The sequence below is a fragment of the Crocuta crocuta genome, unplaced genomic scaffold (genome assembly GCF_008692635.1).
Source record: "Crocuta crocuta isolate KB4526 unplaced genomic scaffold, BGI_CrCroc_1.0 scaffold327, whole genome shotgun sequence".
In the NCBI taxonomy this organism is placed as follows: domain Eukaryota; kingdom Metazoa; phylum Chordata; class Mammalia; order Carnivora; family Hyaenidae; genus Crocuta; species Crocuta crocuta.
In genome coordinates, this window is record NW_027529176.1 from 165,594 (window position 1) to 186,101 (window position 20,508).

At 50.6% G+C, this 20,508-nt stretch overlaps 2 protein-coding genes across 4 annotated transcripts in view; one reads left to right on the forward strand and one right to left on the reverse strand.

The window, feature by feature from the left end:
* Positions 1–802, reverse strand: part of RPL8 (ribosomal protein L8) — a 2,759-nt gene extending 1,957 nt beyond the window's left edge. The window contains exons 1-3 of the mRNA XM_077758179.1: positions 734–802; positions 356–502; positions 134–275 (exon numbers count right to left, since the gene is read on the reverse strand). Of these exons, the coding sequence (XP_077614305.1) occupies positions 134–275; positions 356–493 (280 nt within the window). The 5' untranslated portion in view covers positions 494–502; positions 734–802. The remainder of the gene's footprint in view (positions 1–133; positions 276–355; positions 503–733) is intronic.
* Positions 803–8,323: 7,521 nt separating this feature from the next.
* On the forward strand, positions 8,324–18,024 carry ZNF517 (zinc finger protein 517). 3 transcript variants are annotated; one of them, XM_077758178.1, is made up of 6 exons: positions 8,324–8,944; positions 11,134–11,257; positions 11,371–11,523; positions 11,936–12,062; positions 12,348–12,461; positions 13,224–18,024. In XM_077758178.1, the coding sequence occupies exons 2-6, from the start codon at positions 11,225–11,227 to the stop codon at positions 13,934–13,936; spliced, it is 1,140 nt and encodes a 379-aa protein (XP_077614304.1). In that variant the 5' UTR covers positions 8,324–8,944; positions 11,134–11,224; the 3' UTR covers positions 13,937–18,024. The 3 variants fall into 3 exon arrangements, with proteins under 3 accessions (XP_077614304.1, XP_077614301.1, XP_077614303.1); XM_077758175.1 differs by lacking the exon at positions 8,324–8,944 and adding an exon at positions 10,495–10,595; XM_077758177.1 differs by lacking the exons at positions 8,324–8,944; positions 11,371–11,523 and adding an exon at positions 10,495–10,595.
* The last annotated feature ends 2,484 nt before the right edge of the window (positions 18,025–20,508 follow it).

A 20,508-nucleotide genomic window follows, 5' to 3' on the forward strand; every position in this document is an offset into this window, starting at 1 on the left:
CAAGCGAGTCAGGCGCACAGAAAGGGGCGAAAGAAAATCCCAAAGAAGCTCCACACTGTCAGCGTCAACCCCACCGCGGGACTCGACGCCACCAACCCGCAGACGAGGCAACCCAGGCGTCCGCGAAGCTTACCCTTCTTGCCACAGTACACGAACTGGCCGGTGTGGATGCCCTCGGCAGCGATGAACAACTCCGTCCGCTTCTTAAATCGGTACGGATCCCGAAATACTACCTTGGCGAGGGGTGCACCGCGGCCCGGGTCGTGGATGATGTCCTGCGGGCGGAGGCGGCATGAGCGGCAGGTCCTTGGCGGGGTGCCCCGTGTCCCCACCCGCCCGGGCGGGCTCCCCGCACCTTCACGATGCCCTTGATGTAGCCGTGCCGTTCGGCGAAGTCCACGGCTCGCAGACGCGCAGCTCCCTTGCGGTGCTTCACGTGCGCGCGGAACACCGAGCCAGCGCCCTTTCTCTGCCCACGGATTACGCGGCCCATGGCGGCGGTCTGGAGGCGGCTTACGGTCAGCGCCCGGGCGGTCCAGGTACCCCCGCCACCCCAGCTTCAGGGTCCCAGTTCCCCAGGATCCTCCCTCCAGGTCTAGACGCTTTCCCACACCCATCCCTGACCGTGCGCCCCAGCTCTTTCTCAGGAATCCCGCCGGGGTTCGTAGGGGTCCCCAGGGCAGGGGATGAACGCGGATGGTACCAGAGCCGCCGCGCCACAAACACGTCCTACCTGCTACCCAGCGCGGCCGGAAGAGAAGTCGTAGCGGCGGAGAGCCGCCTTATCTTCCGGGGCGGGGCCGATAACTCCTTGACCTTCCGGCACGGCCGTAAGCCCAGTGCACGCCGGGATTTGTAGTCATTCCGCGAGTGCCGTCGGCCCTTTCCCGGCCGCCGTGGCCTCTGCGCAGGCGCATTGGGATGGCAGGTCCCGCGGAGCCCAGGGTCCCTGAGGTCACAGATGACCCGATCTGCAGCCGGGTCCGTGTGGGCGGGGCCCGGGAAGAGGCTAGAGGGAAGTCCGGACATCAAAGAAGTCTCCCGGAGGGCGAGCGTTGCCCACTAAGCGGCCGAGGAGACCCACTGAGGGGTTGAGTGACTTTCCAGGGTTAGGTACCCCCCCGATAGAGCGACTTACTCCGGGCGCGGAATCGGAGGACTGCTCTCTCGGCCTGAGGTTATTAGCTTTTTTGTAGGGCAAGGACCCCTTTCTAGGGTGAGGTCCATTCTTGTAGGGTTGTGAGCCCCCTTTTAAAATGGGTGGACCGGAATACTACATGGCAAGGAGAAAGAGTGAAATCTGACCACGTGTAGCAACATGGATGGACCTTGAGGGTGTTATGCTGAGCGAAATAAGTCAGGCAGAGAACAAATATCATATGTTTGCACGTACAGGAGGGTTAGGAATTTAACGGAGGACCAAGGGGGAGAAGAAGGGAGGAAATAGTGGGGGAGAGGGAGAGAGGCAAACCATGAAAGACTCTTGAATACTGAGAACAAACTGCGGGCTGATGGGGGTGGGGGGGCAGGGGGGAGATGGGCATGGAGGAGGGCACTTGTGGGGATGAGCACTGGGTGTTATATGAAACCAGCTTGACAATAAACTATTTGTAAAAATTAATTATTAATTAATTTTTTAAAAAGGAAAAAATAAAATGGGTGGACCGTTTGCAGGAACGTGGTGGTTTATAGAAGACGGGGGTGTACACTAAAGAGCAAATGTTCAACCACCGCCACTGCGGCTGCTCCCAGGACGCTGCGACTCTGCGCTGATAGGTTTATCGGAAAGGTTAGAATGGGCGTACCTGGAGGTGGGCCTTGGGGAGAGAGACAGGGGCATCCTGGTCTTTGCTTGGACGACCAGGGCACTGCATGGTTGGCGGGGGTCGAGGAGGTTGCCAGAGAGACTGGGCGACAGTAGAGGTGCGGGAGTCTTAGTTGGGATGGTCGGACCCCCAGGGAGGAGGAGTGTCGCCCTCCTGCCCCCTACATCACTCTCTCCCAGGCAGGTGGAGGAGGGGACGCGAGGCCAGGAAATGGAGAAGGCGAAACTGGGGGCTTGAGAAGGGGGAGAAGAGGGTGAACCATGTCACTTGCCAATGGGAGGAAAGGGAAGGAGGACTGGATAAGTGACCCTGACGTGAAGGAACACGATGACCCTGTTCAGAACCCTATGGGGAGGGGTGGGTGCGGTTGGAGCTGAGAAAGGGAACAGCTGGTAGGGGACCCTGGGAGCGTGAGCTGGGTTAAAGATCAAGTCTACCAGAGCAGGGAGCCCCAGGAAGCATTCTGTGAGTGAGGGCTTCCCGGAGTCACACCCCTGAGGAGTGGGAGGCGCCTTCAGGAGAGGGTGCCTGGAGTTTAAGACCTGGGGGGCGGGACCCCTGTCTGAGTGAGAACTGCCCACGTGCTGGTCCAGGTAGAGCTTCTTGACTAGGGCTGTGGGTGTGGAGGTGAGACCAGTGGAGGGAGAGGTAGCAAGGTAAGGGAAGTGAGGGCAGAGGTCCCAATGGACAGAGGCTTGCACTCAGGACTTTGCAGTAGGGTGTTTGCTGGTACCAGTGAAGGCAGGTAGGCCTTGGAGGGGCGGTGGCAAGAAAGTAAGAAGAAAGGAGGATGGGGGGGGGGCGGCATGTGGCCATAAGCTGAAGCAGAGAAGCAGAGGGTACTGGTGAGGCCCCAGGGGAGGCAACAAATGGGTTGGCAGGGATGGGGGCTCAGGAGGCAGCACAGCCCTGGCAGGGCAAGGGGCTGAAGGGTGATGTGCGAAACAAAGGCAGAAGGGAATGGCAGATAAAATTAAATTTCCTTATAAGCTGGAGCCCGTTGGCAAATACTTGAGGCAGGCAGAGTAAAATGTTTCTCCATGAACTTCCTACTGCCTTAGTGCTAATGCTTTGCTAGAAGGGAAAAGAGCCTTAGTTTGACAATAGCTAGGCCCCCAGTGTCCTGTGAGAATTCTTTACCATATGCAGATCTCATTGGGAAGTTCCCCTGGACTTTGCCTTCCCACCCCACCCCCCACCCCCAGCTCCATAGTATATAACTAGTCTGGTCCCTTTCTGCGCATAGGTCCTATCCCCATACTTTAATAAAATCACCTTTTTCCACTAATGACATTTCAAGAATTCTTTCTTGGCTGTCAGTTCCTGACCCCATGAACCCCATTATCACCCCAAAAAAACTTCGTCAAGGGGCACCTGGGCCTCCTTGGGCAGAGTGAGGGGTTTTGAGAGCAGCCCAAGATAGGCTCAGAGGACCAGAAAGGTGCAGGGAGTTGGGGACAGTACTTGGACACTCAGGCCATAGGGTCCCTAAGAAGGTCACATAGGTCTCTCAGATGAGATATGGTGGGGAGGGCCCCCCTCTTTCTCTTTACCCTAGAGCTCAATGCAGCCAGAAGGTGGCTAACCAGGCCTACTGCAGGACGTGTGTTCAGAGCCTTGCCATAGGGGGATGGTCAGTATTGCCAGCCCAAGATTTCCAGGGGATGTCTGGCAGCTGTGAGGCCTCATTGGGGGTTCTGGGCCCAGGGAAGCCTCAAGAAGTGCTGTTCTGGGGGAGGGGGGCAGGGGGCTTGCCTGCTTGGATGCTTCCTCCTGAAGGCCTACCTGGAGATGGCAAGCATGGACTTAAGGGAGGGTAACCAGTTCTGGGGCTCTCTGAGGTACAGTCGCTTGCCTGATATTTATTGTGCCCCTGCCTCATGCTCAGTGCATCTGTCCTTGCAGAGAGGGGGATCCTGGCTGGTGTCCTCCGCCTTCAAAGTCCAGAGACCTCTGACTTGGCCCCATCTCAATAGCCTGAATGTCAATCTCCATGTGAGAGGCCACCAAGCCTGGCACACAGCAGGGACTCCACAAATCTGGGTCACCTAAAGATGGGGGCTCTCTAGGGACAGCCACACTGGGCATGGGGTTCTCAAGCTTTCAAGAGGGGCCCATTTGCCTCTACCCCCAGATAGGCACCCTTCCCCCCTTCCTGTACCATCCAAGGGTACCTCTTCCCAGCATTTCAAACTTTATTCTTAGAAGTTCTTAATTTTCTTTTAAAGTTGTTTTTAAAATATTTTTGTCAGGTACACACAAGAGTAACTTAGTATAAACATGCATGACCATGACTCTTCTGTCTTGTTCCACTTGGCTCCCCACCTCCATATCAACTGCCCCCAGGCAAATAACAACACTACACTTCTATTCTTTCATAGGGGACACTATTCTTTCATATAGGAACAATAATACTGTCTTTCGCAGGGTTATTGTGAGAGTTGAGTGAATATACACAAGATACATGAAGCACACCTACAAAAGCCATCAGGGCTAAAGAAGTCAGAGTGGACACATTTAGGCACCAATAGGAGACGTGTTTTGAGAGCAACCAGAAGAGAGCCCGAGGAGGCTTTGAGGTCCCCAGACAGAATCAGCTTTGTTGACATGGATGCTAGCTTCACAGGGTGTTCAGGGTGTGAAAATTCACCGGGCAGTGTGCTGAAGGTATTTGTCACTCCTTTCTATGTATTCTACTTTTAAAAATTGCAGAGGACCAGCCTCTGCAAGCCAGGGTTGGCCCGGAGAGTGATGGTTGGTGTCGGCGAAAGAAGACACGGAGCAGCCTCTTCAGGTGGACTGCTCAAATTTATTTTTCAGCTTAGGGTTTTTATATGGCAAATTCAAACAATCATGCTTAAACAATTTACATTTTTTGAGTACAGTCATGGGACTTAACATTTCTAAGTTTTCTTGGCAACAGTGATTTCATGGTACGTAATTTCCACTTCAACCAATAAAATTTAACCAGGTAGTCATAACGAAGTTTTACATATTCTTTACTACGTGTGGCCGGGTATCTAAGGATAAGTGAAGTATATTGCCAGAATACATGAGATCACGGTGCCCTTTAATTGTTTAAATTCAGTGGGCATGCAAAAACAGGATATACCTGTACCCGCAGTTGTAGGTAACAGACTTTCACAACCCCTTACTAAGAAAGAACAATGTCAACATTTATCATAGATGACGTATGGAAATGTTTTACGTGGATCAACTAGAATTTGGTCTCTGCATTTACCAATCTCATTCTTTGACGAGAACAATCCATAAGTTGCCTTACAGGCTTGAGGTCAGCAGGCAATTATTTCTCTAACACTTTTTCGAGAAAGTCCTCCACAACTAGTAAGTCTTGTTTTTGTCTCTGCTTATGGCGTAATATGTATTCTTACTGGCAATTAGACTCATACAAGGAAAATGAATTCTAGGTCTCTCATAGACCCAATGCATACTGGACTGTCTCCAATTTTGCTAATTGCTACAATATTTATTAGACAACATCTGATTGAGGGGGCAGACATGATATTTAGGTACATTCCATTTTGGAGGAAGGGGGGAACTTTGGATGATTCTGGTTTCATATTAACCCTAGAATAGACTCACAGCAGAAGTGAGAGTAAAAGGTACAGACAAAGTAGAGAAGAAGAATTCTTCCGGGGGTTCTTCTGACTGCATTGCAGTCTCTTCCCTGGGCCTTGCCATCAGGGGTGACCTGTGCAGTTTCAGTCTCCGGCAAAAAATATTGTACTTTTAAAAAAGTGTGCATGAAAACAGGTAAAAATTCTTGGGATATCTTTGGACCTCCAAAAGCTGCGGAAAAGGGGTGGGGTCCAACTCTGTATCTCCAAGTAGAAAAGGGGGCCCCAGTTAATACCTGGGATAAAATTGGAGTAAAGGATAATTCTTATATATAAATATCCAAAGCAAAACAAAAATGAAGGAAAATATACATGTTGAGACAAACCAAACAAAATTTAAGTGAAAAGAAGAGTCAGTTCTTTCATGCATGCTTTCATTATCTGAATATATGCACTGAAAGGTTATAAGTGTATGTAAACAGGCGTATCTCATTTTACTATGTTTTGCAGATACTGGGGTTATTTTGGGTTTTGTTTTTTTTTTACAAATTAAAAGTCTGTGGCAACCGTGAATTAAGCAAGTCTGTTGGTGTCCTTTTTCCAACACCATTTGCTCACTTGTGTCTCTGTCACATTTTGTGTAATTCTTGAAATATTTTAAACTTTTTCATTATTATTTATTATAGTAGTCAGTGATAGGACTTACCCAAAGTTCAGATGATGGTTAGCAGTTTTTAGCAATATTTCTTTTTATTTTTAAAGTTATTTATTTATTTTGAGAGGGAGAGTGCAAGCTTGAGCAGGGGAGGAGCAGAGAGAAGGGAGAGAAAGAATGCCAAGCAGGCTCTGCTTTGTCAGCGCAGAGCCTGATGTGGGGCTCCTGCTCACAAACCATGAGATGGAGAGTCAGACATTCAAACTACTGAGCCGCCCAGGTGCCCCTAGCAATAAAATATTTTAAAATTAAAGTATGTATGTTGCTTTTTTAGACATAATGCTCTTGCACACTGAATAGACTACTGCATAAACATAACTTTTATGTACACTGGGAAACCAATAAATTAATTTGTTTTATTACTATTATTCACTTTACCGCAGTGGTCTGGAACCAAATTTCCAATATCTCCAAGGTATGCCTGTATATCTATATATATATATATATATATGTATGTATATANCAAAGTATTTTCATTTTCTTTCAATTCCAGGTATGATTTTCTCTTCCTCCCATGAGTTATTTTGCAGGTTGCTATTTAGTTTCCAAGCATATTTGTTGAAACTATTTAACCATAACTAAATTTGATATCCTATTTTCAGCTACTGTAGCTTGTATAATGCCAATTACTTGCAATTACTTGCCCTTCTTGGGGCCCCTGGGTAGGTCAGTTGGTTAAGTGGCAGATTTCGGCTCAGGGCTCTGTGCTGACGGCTCAGAGCCTGGAGCTGCTTCGGATTCTATGCCTCCCTCCCTCTCTGATCCTACCCCACTCGCACTCTGTCTAAAACATAATTTTTTGGGGCGCCTGGGGGGCTCAGTCGGTTAAGCGTCCGACTTCGGCTCAGGTCATGATCTCATGATTCATGGGTTCGAGCCCCACGACAGGCTCTGTGCTGACAGCTAGCTCAGAGCCTGGGGCCTACTTCAGATTCTGTGTCTCCTTCTCTGACCCTCCCCTGCTCACACTGTCTCCCTCTCTCTCAGAAATAAATAAATAAATAAAACATAGTTTTTAATGTTTATTTTAATTTAAAAATTTTTAAACATTTATTTATTTTTGAGACAGAGCATGAGCGGAAGAGGGGCAGAGAAAGAGGGAGACACAGAGTCTGAAGCAGGCTCCAGGCTCTGACCTGTCAGCACAAAGCCCAACGTGGGGTTCGAACTCATGAACCACGAGATCATGACCTGGACTGACGCTTAACCAACTGAGCCACCCAGGTGCCCCTATTTTTACTTTGATTGACAGCGTGACCAGGGGAGGGGCAGAGAGAGAGCGAGGCAGACACAGAATCTGAAGCAGGCTCCAGGCTCTGAGCTCTCAGCACAGAGCCCTACACGGTGTTCAAACTCACCAACCGTGAGATCATGACCTGAGTTGAGTCACACGCTTAACCGACTGAGCCAGGCTCTTCCCCCCCCCCCCAAATAAAAATACAGATGCCTCCTTTGCTGCCTCCTAGATTTTTGGCTATTGTGTCCCTCTTCAAAAAGTTGGTCTCTGCTTTTGCCCTTTTTTAAAAAATAAGAAAACATGTACAGAGAAACATGAGATTTCATTGCATAAGAGTAGTTTATTTAAATTCTTTTTAAATCACTATATATGTAACCATTTACTCCTAAGCAGCGATTTGTGCGTGTGCTGGGTCACACTGTAAAGCTTTTTTTTTTTTTTTACTGTGTCACAAAAATTTGAAAGACACAATCGTAGAGAAGCTTTTTCAGACTGTAGGGGAAGAAGGTGAAAGGATATACAGGCCCTCTCCACACTGCCTTTGCAACTTGCTTGATTTTGTAATTATGTAAAAATAAAAAGTTAAAAGGGAGAGGTCGCTGCTTCAGAATCCGGTTGCCTGGAATGATGCTCGAATTTTCTATTGGCCTTTCTCAAGGTCTCGCGTGGACGCGTCTGCTCTTAGGCTTGGGGACCCTGCGTCGGGACCCCCGACTCCCACAGTGGGCTCGCCCGGCTGACTTGGGGGTTCACGCGGGATCCGGTCCAGAAAAGCGCCCCGCCCTCGGCGGCCCTCTCCATCACCAGGCGCGCGCCGCAGAAGCCAGAAGGCGCCCACCTCGGAGCGTGGTCCTCCGAGCCTCCTAGAGCGGCGCTGGGGCCCGTTTCCGGGGGCGGGCCCGGCGCGGCCCGACTGCTCCCGGCGCCCCCCGCGCGCGGCCCCGGATAGCGGCCCAGGGTGAGTAGGCCTGGCCGCGGGGCGGGGACCGGAGGGGGGTGAGTGTGGTTCTCCGATCCCCGCCTGGCTGAGGCTGTGGTCTGCACAGAGGCCGCGCGGAGCACCGCGGGGGCGCTGATAGCCGGCGCCGCCCCCTCGCTTTTCCTTCGGTTCTGGGCCTTAGGGAGGGTCCGGCGTCCCGTTCCCTCCGGCTGGCGCGGCAAGAGCGCGGGCTGGTCCCGAGCCTTGCCTCCCCAGAGCCTGGGTGACAGCGCAGACCTGAAGCTGCAGGGGTAGGAGACTCGAGAGGATCAGTTCTGTCCGGGCTGCGTCCCCCGCGGCCTCACGCCTGCAGCTGCCTGAGTGCACCCGCTGGGGAGCAGCTGTTGCCGGCTGGCCACCCCCTAATACTGCCTCTCCCTGCACCCTCGTTTCCTAGCCAATTGTCAGCCCTTTCGCCGTCACGCTTTACCCTGTGCGGTTCTTCCCCCTTTCCCTCATTCATTGGGACACAGGCATTCGGATTACTTACCTCGTCCTGAGGACCCTTCTAGTGCTGGCGACACTGCAGTGAGGGGCAGCATTCCTGGCTTCAGGGAGCATCCGTTTGTAATAGAAGGGAGGCATTGATGCAGTAGAGGCAACAAACAAGTAAGAAAGTTGGGTGTTTTTGCTTTGTTTCGTTTTTTGTTTTTTGGGAGAGACTGCAATCGAGAGGGGGTGGAGTAGAATGTTAATTAAGCAAGCTCTATGCCCAGCTGGGCTCCATCCATTTCAAGGGCTATGAAGAAAATGAACCAAGAGGATAGGTTTGTGAGAGATAAGAAGTTAGGGGTGGCTGTAGGTGGGCAGGGAAGTTCTCTCCAAGAAATTAACATTTGAACTGAAACCTGGTAGCTGACAGTCCTTGCTAATCCCTTGTAGGCAAAGGAAAGTGCACCAGAATGGCCTTGGCTAGTTTGAGTAACAGAGAGAATGCCAGCTTGGCTGCAGTGTAGTACCCAAGGAGGTAGGTGACGGAGTGGAGCAAGGTGCCTCAGTCCCCGGAGGAACAGAGTTTTATTCTAAATTGGAGGGAAAGAATGACTCCTGCTGGTCCTCCAGGCCCCAACTGAATGTAATCCCTCTCCTCCCCCCAGCCAGGAAGTCTTCCCTGATCCCCCATCTAAGTTAGCACTCTCCTTCCGCTTCATATTTTCTCTCTGAGGACTCTGAGCAGGAACCTAATCTGTTTTGTTATTATATCCCCTGCTCCACTGTTTTCAACTCAGCACTGTTTTTCTCACATTAACTTATTCCCTGGTTCCAAAGGTAGAACTAAAATTAAGTCTTTTCCTCTCTACCCAGGTGGCCCCTCGCTGAGGACATGCATTCGCCAGAAATAAGCAAACAGACCAGCATGGCAACATGCCCTCCTAACTGTGGAGAGGGGTATATGTTGAGTTGAGAGCCAGGTCTTCTCTTGAGATGCTCATCCTCATAAGATGCTCTGGTTGTCTTGTGAGGTTGAGGAGGACAGTAGCTCTGTCAACAGGGGCAGCAGCAATGGTCCACACAGACTGCCCTGGACAGAGAGCCCGGTGCGGTGTCTAGTGGTGGCATGGCTCTGCTCTTTGCATTTGCCGTTTGTGTGTCTGGGCACAGATGACCCACCAAGCCTCTCAGGTCATCCGGTGTAGCCTCTCATACTCTCACATGTTAAAAGGACTTTCCTGCCAGATGTCACCTCATAGCATCATAACCGCAGGATTTCTGCTAACTGTTGCCTAAAAGGGACATCACTTTACAAAGAGGCAGCTACTTAGGAGGCTCAAGCCCCGCAGAAAAGGGTACTCTAGATACCTCCACCCAAACACAGGAGCTCAAGTGTCCATTGAGGAAGGGACACAGAGACCAGGGTCTATTCTGAACACCTAGCCAGAGCAGAATTGTATTTATTGGTTTTTAAATAATTTTTCCCCAACTGCACCACATATTTGAAAATAAGCAATAAGTCTTAGAGAATTCAGAAAAATGAGAAGGAAAATAAGAACTACTTTGAAAGAAACTAAGGTTAATGGGCTGTGGTGTGTGCTGCCAGATTTATTTTTTTGCTTATAGTCTGCTTATTTCACGTAGTAATGTAGTAAGACCATTTTCTGGTGTCCACAACGTGGTTTTCCTGGCTGCAGAATCACCCACTGTCATGGAACCACTCATTCATGCCACAAATCCTTGCTGAGCACATGCTGTGTATCAGGCCCTCCCCCAGACTCTGGGGGTACAGCATGAATAACCAGACTGCAGGCCTCATCTCATGGGGGTAGGTGGATGAGAAGCAAGTAAGTTGACTGTATTATGTCAGACAACAGGTGCTGTGGATGAAAATAAAACAGGGAATGAGGATAGGGAAGGAATTCTGGGGTGGAGGTAGCATTTTATTTTATTTTATTTGTTTAAAGTTTATTTTGAGAGAGAGCACACATGCATGTGGGGGAAGGGCAGAGAGAGAGGAAGAGAGAATCCCAAGCAGGCTTCACTCTCCACTCTGTCAGCATGGAGCCTGACGCAGGGCTTGAACTCACGAACTGGGAGCTCATAACCTGAGTCATACTCCTACCTGACTGAGCCACCCCGACACCCCGGGGGTAGCATTTTAAGTAGGATGGTCCCAAAAGACATTTCTGGGAAAATCAGGAGTGAGAGGTGGAGCCTTGTGGCCTCCACAGGTGTGGGTGAGCAGGCCTTAGGTTGCTGCTTTTTGGGATGTGAGGGGTCATCTGGGCTGACCGGGATGTCCTTGCCCCATGTCTTATGCTTTCCTGTCTTTTCTGTATCTGGGTGGTCCTTCTGGGAAACAGGGACAGGGTTGGATGGGCCTTAGGCCTGGGCTCTTTCTACTCAACAATCACAGTCCCCAGCGCCTGCCTTTCCCCTGAAGGGGACCTTGGAATGGCGGTGCCACTTGCGACGCGCAGACTCCAGGTGAGTGTCCCCTTTGAGCCTTTTGGCTACCTTCATCCCCATCCTCAGCTTTTCAGCCCTGAGGACCTTCCCAGGGGGCCCCAGGCCTACCCATGTAGCTCCCACTTCTGCAGGTGGATCACAGGGATGGATTCTGTAATCCAAGGGTCAGCCTCCTCCTTTTGAAGACTCACAATGGCTGTGTCAACTCCTTCCTGAGGCTTTGGGCAGAAGTAGGCCGCCCACGGTCTTCTGCAGCCCCTGAGCTTCCAGGATCAGCCAGCAAGGTCAGGATCCCTGTCCCTCCCCAGCACCTGCCTCCATCTGGTGTGAATGGTCAGACCTTCTTGGTGCACACAGCCTTTGGCTTCTCTCCTAAGAGCAAAGAACCAGAGAACAGGACAGGAACTCTCCCCACAGGTGTGGAGGCTCGGCCACCAGCATCTCAAGGGTGCCCCTACCTAGGCCAAGGTTGAGACCCTCACTTCTCCCATGGCTTTGGCAAAAGGACTGTTCCACTTTTCCTTTTGGGAGTGTTGAGGTATCCCCTTCCTCCCGCCCCGTGCCAGACCTTGGGAATGCAGCAGTGATCATACAGAAGCCTTGACTCCCAGGGCTGAACAGGTGCCCTGAATATCCCTAACGTGTCTTCGCATCTCCTGGCCAGATAGCCCCAGACAGCAGGGGTTGTGGTTGCAGGAGGCCGTTGTGTTTGAGGACGTGGCCGTGTACTTCACAAGAATAGAGTGGAGTTGCCTGGCCCCTGACCAGAGGGCGCTGTACAGGGATGTGATGCTGGAGAACTACGGGCACGTGGCCTCACTGGGTGAGGCTTCCCTGTCCATCCTGGGGCTGGGCTCAGACACAACCCTGCTTCTTCCACCGGCCTCCTGGGGGAGTTGGTTCCTTTCCAAATTCAAAGTCTCACATGTTTGGAGGGGAAGTTGGGGGGGTCCCCTCTCATCCCTCCATGGCCACTCAGTTGCCCTGCTCCTGGGAAAGTAGGTGTTCCCTACCCACTCCAAGTGTGTATCCTCTGAGGCCTCAGGCAGCCGGACATCCTTCCTTCCTCCTGCTCCCTGACGCGTGCTGCTCTCCTCCCTGCATGTAGGCTTTCTTGTTGCCAAACCAGCGCTGATCTCCCTCTTGGAGCAAGGGGAGGAGCCAGGGGCTTTGATTCTGCAGGTGGCTGAGGAGCCAGAGACCATAGCCCACCTGTGCCCAGGTAAGTGCAAGGCACAGCAAGGCCTGGCCTTCACACAGCTCCTTGTAGTTCCCTGGTGCTTGGAAGACTATACATTTAGCTCCTCCCAGCATGGCCAGATTTCCTACTAAATACCTTGCTTGTCATCCAAGGTCACCCAAGACTAACTTGTACAAGAAACGCAAGTGCATGAATATCCTTCCTGGTGCTCTGAGGTGTCGGGGCAGATCTTGGGGGGGGGGAGGGAGTGTGAGAGGACCCAGCAGGGAAGACCCTTGAGCTGCTTTGATTCTCCCAGCATCCTGTGGCTCACATGCCAAGGGCTGAGCTTGGGGCTGCAGGAGGAGAGGTGGCCTGTCGTCCATGGCGGCTGCATAGGCAGGACCCTAACATGTCTACCGAGTGGATGAACTGTGGGTGAGTGCCCAGAGGAAGAGGGAAGCACAGGATGGCAGTACCCCACACACTGCAGGCCCTACTCCTGCATCAAGCCTGCCACCCCCCACCGCCTACCTCTGCCCCAGTACTTCGGGCCAAGCTGTGCCCTCCCCTCTCCTCCTGATGCCCCTCCCTGGTCATGAGTTTCCCTCCTGAGGTAACCTCCCACAGTGCTTAACCTTCCTTTGGATCCTCTTATACAAACCCTGATTTTACGGTTTCTTTGTTGTGAGAAGTTCCCGAACCTCCCTACTTCTTTGATATAAGGATTCTGTCTTCAAATCAGAGTTCCTTTTGTGAATATAGAGGTGAGGTCATCTTTCCATTTTCTGTTTATTCTTCCAGATTCTAGGGTGGAGGCTGGGGTCAAGGAGTCTTCTCTGAGGAGAGTGTCCTCTAAGCAGTTAGGACTATTGGGCACAGTTTGGGGGCGCCTCCCTGAGGAGAGGAATGGCCGTCCTGAAGATGAGCCCGATAAACGACCCCGCGACCCCCAGGCAAGCGGCCCCGGGGGGGAACTCAGCGTATCCCTGGGTGCCCTGGAGGAAACACAGCCAGGCTCGGGCCCTGCGGAGGCCGTTGGCGAGAGAGCGTACAGCTGTGCTTGCGGCAAGGCCTTCAAGTACAACTCGCTGCTGCTCAGGCACCGGGTCGTCCACACGGGCGCCAAGCCCTACCGGTGCACGGAGTGCGGCAAGGCCTTCAAGCAGAGCTCCATCCTGCTCAGGCACCAGCTGATCCACACGGAGGAGAAGCCCTTCCAGTGCGGCGAGTGCGGCAAGGCCTTCCGGCAGAGCACCCAGCTGAGCGCGCACCGCCGCGTGCACGCGCGGGACAAGCCGTTCGAGTGCGGCGAGTGCGGCAAGGCCTTCCGCAGGAGCTCCGCGCTGAGCGAGCACTACCGGCTTCACAGCGGCGAGAGGCCCTACCGGTGCCGGGGCTGCGGCAGGGCCTGCCGCCGGCTCTCAGCCCTTCTCCGACACCAGAAAGTCCACGCACCCGAGTGCTCGCGGGGCGCTGGGGAGGACAGACGGGGGCCCCACTGGGCTCCCTGTTGAGTTGATAAAAGGCGGTGAACCCATTGCAGGAGGGGCCCCCTGCTCGGCTGTGCGGCAGGGCGTCGAGAATGTGGTGAAGCAGCCTGAGGGAGGGGCCGTGAGGAAGGCCGGGCCAGAGGGGGTCCCCCCACGGCTTTGAGCCCAGAGGCCCACAGGAGAGCAGCGTTTTTAAACCATCCAAGCCTGTGCCTGGAGGCGCACGCAGGCTTCAGTACATCAAGTGGGGATTGCGGGTGGGGTTGGTTTTCTCTTTCCACTCCTGTTTTCCGGGTATTGACGGGTTGGGGGTGGGGAATCTGTTGGCTTTTTTTTTTTTTTTGGATGTTCATTTGTTATTAGGATTGACCAAAATCCTGCAAAATCAAACTGTTTGCAGGGGACCCAGCCACCTAGTGGGAGAAGGAGGGGCATAGGACTAGAATCCACACAGCACCTGGCATCGGGGTGCTTGGAATTCTCAGGTGGACCATGGGTTTGTTGACGAGCCAGGGCAAAGCTGGAGGGGTAGTGGCTGAAGCAGGACTGGGGAGTGGGGTCTGCAGGCTCCCAGGCAGTACCTCCAGAGCCCCAGCCAGGCTGAGTGTGATCCCTCGCCAGGCCTGTCAACAGAAGGTGTTCACTGGGGAGAAGCTTCCCAGGTGCCCGCTGGTGAGGGAGGCCATCTCTTAGTGACCCCTTTTCATCAGCTTCCCCACTCCAGGAGCCCTGAGAACACTGAGGAGCTTCTGCGGCATCTTATAAAAATTGTGCCAGAGAGGAAGCAACCAGCCCCAAGCAGAGCTGAAGGTTTGACCAGTAAATGTGTAATTTTTAAAATCATTTCCCCCCAAATATAAATTTATTGTAGGACATTTGGGAAATGCAAAAACTTAGAAATGTAAAAAATTGCCCTTTGTTTCACTGCAGAGATCACTACTGTGATGTTTGGTGTGTTTTCTTAGCCTCTTTAAAAAAATTTTTTTTATTCTAATGCTTATTTATCTTAGAGAGAGCATGAGTTGGGGAAGCATAGAGAGAGGAGAAAGAATCCTAAGCAGGTTCTGTGCTCTCAGCAGAGCTTGGCCCCACGAATCACGAGATCATGACCTGAGCCGGGAACAAGAGTTGGACAGTTAACCGACTGAGCCACCCAGGCACCCCCTTAGCCTCTTTTAAAAAAAAAAAAAATTATTTAATAAATTAAAAAAAATTTTTTTTTTGAGAGAGAGCAGGGAGGGGCAGAGAGAGAGGGAGGTACAAAATCCGAAACAGACTCCAGGCTCTGAGCTATCAGGACAGAGCCTGATGTGGGGCTCAAACTCACAGACCATGAGATCATGACCTGAGCCGAAGTTGGACGCTTAACCAACTGAGCCACCCAGGCGCCCCAATAAAGAATTTTTTAAATGTTATTGTTGAGAGAGACCGGGAGACAGTCTGAAACAGGTTCCAGGCTCCAAGCTGTCAGCACAGAGCTAGACATGGGGCTTGAACCCACGAACTGTGAGACCAGGATCTGAGCCAAAGTTGGATGCTTAACCAAGTGAGCCACCCAGGTGCCCTCCCCCCACCCCTGACAGCCTCTTTCTAATACACAGGTATGGATATTCGTTTTACAAATCAGGGCTTACTTTGCTTAGAACCACGTCCCTGCTGACTGGATGCTGCCTGTGCATCTGCCTCCTCGTATGGCTTCCGTAGCAGACCCCTCATTGTCATACACCTGTCCTTGCCCCACACCTTCACTGTATTTGTTGGCCCCGTAGCAGGCATGTGTACATTTGCTTGTGTCCGTGTGCCTTCCTTGTGGCTGAGGTGGACTTTCCCCATCAGGGGTAGGGCTGTGGAGGGATGTTTGTTTATTTTTTTTAATGTTTTATTTATTTTTGAGAGAGGGATAGAGATGGCATGAGCAGGGGAGGGTCAGAGAGAGAGAGGGAGACACAGAATCTGAAGACAGGCTCCTGGCTCTGAGCTGTCAGCACAGAGCCTGATGTGGGGCTCGAACCCATGAACTATGAGATCATGACCTGAGCTGAAGTCGGACGCTTAACAGACTGAGCCACCCAGGCGCCCCGTGGAGGGATGTTTTTAATCATTTGATTAATCATGAAAAATGCCACTCTTGTTTTCATTTATATTTCCTGGCCTTTTCATGAGTAAATTCCCTGTAAGCCCTTGTATCTGTTTTTATTAGGTTTGTAAGCCTCTGTGTTGAGCTCCAATCCCTTTCCCTTAATATCTGTTTCTTCAATTGTGCTACAACCCACAGGTTTTTTGGTGGTGGGTGGAGATGGGATGGGGGCTGCTTCCTACAACTCAGGAAGTGATATGTCACAAACATTTTCTCCCAGTTCCTTATTTGCTTTTAGTTATAAGGTTTTTTTTTTAAATTTTTTTAATGTTTTATTTATTTCTAGGGGGTAGAGAGAGAGAGAGAGAGAGAGCGAGCAGGGGAGGATCAACAGGCTCCAGGGTCTGAGCTGGCAGTCAGCACAGAGCCCGACGCGGGGCTCAAACCCACGAACCGCGAGATCATGACCTAAGCGAAAGTCGGACGCTTAACTGACTGAGCCACCCAGGCGCCCCTAGTTATAAGGTTTTTACTTAAAAAAAAAAAAAATGTTCCCTATGGCCAAAACTGTCTGTCCTGTTATGATTAGAAAGGCCTTCTCCACCCCAGGATTTTACAAAACATTACTTTGGTTAAGTTACAGAAATACTCCATATTTACAGTAAAAAAAACAAGTGTCAGTACAAAAATAGAAAATAAAAGCCCCTGCTCTTCCCTTGTCCCACACTCCCACTATACTCCCAGACAAACGCCTGTTAAGTCTGGGTAGTTCATTCCAGATTTTTTTTCTTTGTGTTTCAAATATTCAGCATACGTGTGTCTGTGTTTTTACAAACAGGATTATTCTAGTGTTTGAAATGACTTTTAGTGTGTCCAGTAGCCAGGCTACATACACTATGTCCACACTGTGTCCATCCTTCCTTTTCAGGTGAATTCTTGAGTGGCAGGCTGTGCAGGAGGAAGGAAATGGTGGTCATTTGCAGCTCACACACCTACTTGGTACTTAGACACTAAGACACAGGCTGCTGTGAAGTGATCTTGCAGGTGTGATTAAAGCACCGAATCAATTGATTTTAAGTACCCTGGTAGGTCTGGAGTAATCAGTTAAAAGGCCTTTAAAGGCTTAGGTTGGGGCACCTGGGTGGCTTAGCTCGTTGGTTGAGCCTCCGACTCTTGATTTCAGCTCAGGTCATGACCTTGGTTTGTGGGATGGAGCCCTGTGTCAGGCTCCAAACTGTCCCTGCCCAGCTGTCTTTCTCTCTCCCCACCCCCTAACTAAATAAACAAACTAACTAAATAAATAACCAAGCAAGCAAGCAAGCTTAGGTTTCCCCATGCCTCCAGCCTGTGGAAAAGCATCAGCTGGTGATCTTGTTAGCAAATCCTTGAAGTATTTGCAAAGTGTGGTTTTCTCACCAAGTAAGCTAAGAATGTACTTGAAGAGGTGCCCTTTTTCAAAGCACAAAGCCAATTTTCAGCCCTGAATTTTTTCCAATTATTTTTAAAAACTGTGGTAAAATATACATAATATTTGCCATCTCAACCATTTTAAGTGTACAGTTTGGTGGTATTCAGTGTATTCATATGGTGGACCCATCACAACCATCCATCTTGAGACCTCTTTTCATTCCCTTCTCCCAGATCCTGGTAGCTACCATTCTACACTATGTTCCTATGTTTGGAACAACTCTAGGAACCTCATCTAAGTGGAGTCAAACAGTATTTGTCCTTTTGTGACTGCTTATTTCACAAGAGTATAACGTCGTCTGAATTTATCAGTGTTGTAGCATGTGATAGGATTATTTTCCATTTAAAAGGCTGAGTAATATTTGCTATTCTATTGTACGGATGGACCACATTCCCTGTAGCCATTCATCTGCCATGGACACTTGCATTGCTTCCACCTTTTGGCAATTGTAACTAATATCACTGTGAACATGGGTGTACAAACATCTCTTCCAGACCCCGCTTTCAGTTCCTTTGTGTATTCACCCAGAAGTGGAATTGCTGGGTCATAAAGTAATTGTGTTTAATATTTTGATGAACCTCTGTACTGTTTTCTACTGTGGCTGCATCATTCTACACCCTGACCAGCAGTGCACGATGGTTCCCTTTCTCCACATCCTCGTCAACACTTGTGTTTTGTTGTTTTGATGGTAGCAATCCTAATGGGTGTGAGCCCTTTTTTTTTAAACTGCAGTATTCAAACAGACACTAACAGGAAGCAGCTTTCCTCTGAAAAAGAATCCAAGAGTATCAGTGACATCTGGTAGAGTGAATTTTGTAAAAGGCACGTCTCTGAGTACCACATCAGCCATGTTTTTCCATATTTCAATTCCATTCTAATTAAGCTTGAACTCCCGGTTTTTAAATTTTTTAAATAGTTTTTATTTTTGAGACAGAGAGAGACAGAGCATGAGCAGGGGAGGGTCAGAGAAAGAGGGAGACACAGAATCTGAAACAGGCTTCAGGCTCTGAGCTGCGAGCACAGAACCCGATGTGGGACTCAAACCCACGAACCGTGAGATCATGACCTGAGCTGAAGTCAGACACTTAACTGACTGAGCCACCCAGGCGCCCCTTAAACTCCCGTTCTGAGTGAAGGAAATCCATATAATTTCTGAAAATCCTGTTTTTCAGTTTTTATGTACCTTTAAAGAAAAATAAGTTGGCTGACTCAGAGGTTACTCAGTCTTTCAAACAAGTTTCCGTTGAGCATGTGGTCCTTGTTGAGCACAGAAGAGATGCAGGATGGAAACATCACAGGCTCTGCCTTTGAGGTACTTGGGCCTGAGTAGGAGAAAAGGAGTCAGGAGAGGGAGTAGATGGGGCCTTAGGAAGAGCCTGGTGCAGATGCAGAGCACAGGAGGGTGGGGACGAGGTCTCTGTGCTGGGCACAGGCCCCGTCACCAACCTCTTCGGGCCCTCTTGGCACCCACTTCCAGCTCCCTTTTTGCTTTCAGGATTCCCAGCTCCTGACTTCCTCAGGTAACACTTCCATGGTCAGGGGATTCGGGAAATTGCTTCTGTGCAGGGCCCTTGGGTCTATTGGTTCCTCCCACCAGCTATTGGGCCAAGCAGGCCTAGACCTAGAAGGCATTCACTAGAAATAGCAAAGATCCCTTCAGAGCAAGGCTTTGATACAAGCCAACAAATCCAGAGCCCACATTGCCACCTATCTCCTTCATCAAACTCATACCCCACGCCAAAGCTGTTCCTGCCCTAATTCATCCCAAAGCCACTTAGGAGATCATTAGAAACCACCCTTCTACCCTAGAACTTGCTGAAATTATTCAAACTAGCTGATCCTCATTTTACTTAGTGTACCTGCCCCACATTGCCCATTCCTTCCTGCAGAAACCCCAATAAAGGCTCTGGGCCACACTGTCCCCTCCTTCTCTCCTGCCTCCTCACCTCTGCTGGTGCTTCCCAGTATGGCCCTTCATGTCGTGCCCTCCCTACTAGAGACCTGAATATAATTGTCTTCCTTCATAATAATAATTTCCGGGTCTGCATGTCTTACCATAGCTGATTAAAAAAAGACCTAGGCACATTGTAGCACATCACGAGACTCCTGAATGACCAAGGATGGAGATGGCCTGTGGGGGAGTTCTGTTCCAGTTTGTTGAAAGCATTGTTGCTCTGGCCTACCTACTAGGATACAGAAAGCGTCCTTGGAAACCCATCTTCTTCTAAGTGATTAAGGTGGGCTTTTTCTCTAGTTACATTTATGATGTGGAATCCTGTCCCCAGGCTGGAAACAGCTGGAAAGCACTCAGCTGGCTCAGAGAAGGGACACTGACCATTCATAGTGTTTAGGTCTCTGGCTATGAACAGTTGGTTGGTTTGTTCATTGGGTTCAGTGAGGATTGGTGGGACTGGGGTATGGAGGTCCTGGAATGGCCTGCAGTGCATAGAAGAGATCCCCATCACTCCTGCCCCCCAGGAACCACCCTCAGGGCCTTAGCACCTTTGTATCTGCACCCCCAACACTGCCCAGGTGTGTGCTGGGTGGATGCTCTGGACCGGGCTCTCATGCTGGCTGAAATAGCTTTGTCCTAAGGGTCTGCAGACCCACCAGTCAGCTCTGCTTCCCCTTCCTTGCCCTTTCTGTCATCTTGGGCATGAGCCCACCCACCCACCTTGAGCAGGCGGGCCAGGACTCTCTCAGTTTTGGATTGTGCTGTGTGAAGACTCTCCGGTTGGAAAGCTCCCACTAGGTGGGAGCAGAAGTGTGTTCAGCGTACCCGGGTTTCTTTCTGGAAGCTCTAGGTTGGGGATTAGGTCCTGGAGGACGGCTGGGAAGCAGGCATGTCCTTCCCTAGTCTCCATTCACTCGTTTATTCATCATTTGCACAGATGCTCCCTGTGCGTAACCAGAGAGGATGTGGGACTGGTGAAGCTGTGTTCGGAGCGGCGGTGTTGCAGGGTGTGAGCGCTAGGACCGAGAGGCTCGGGAAAGGAGCTGATCTTTCCGGAGAACCCCGCAAGGCGCGCTTTTCCCTAGGACTCCCTCTGG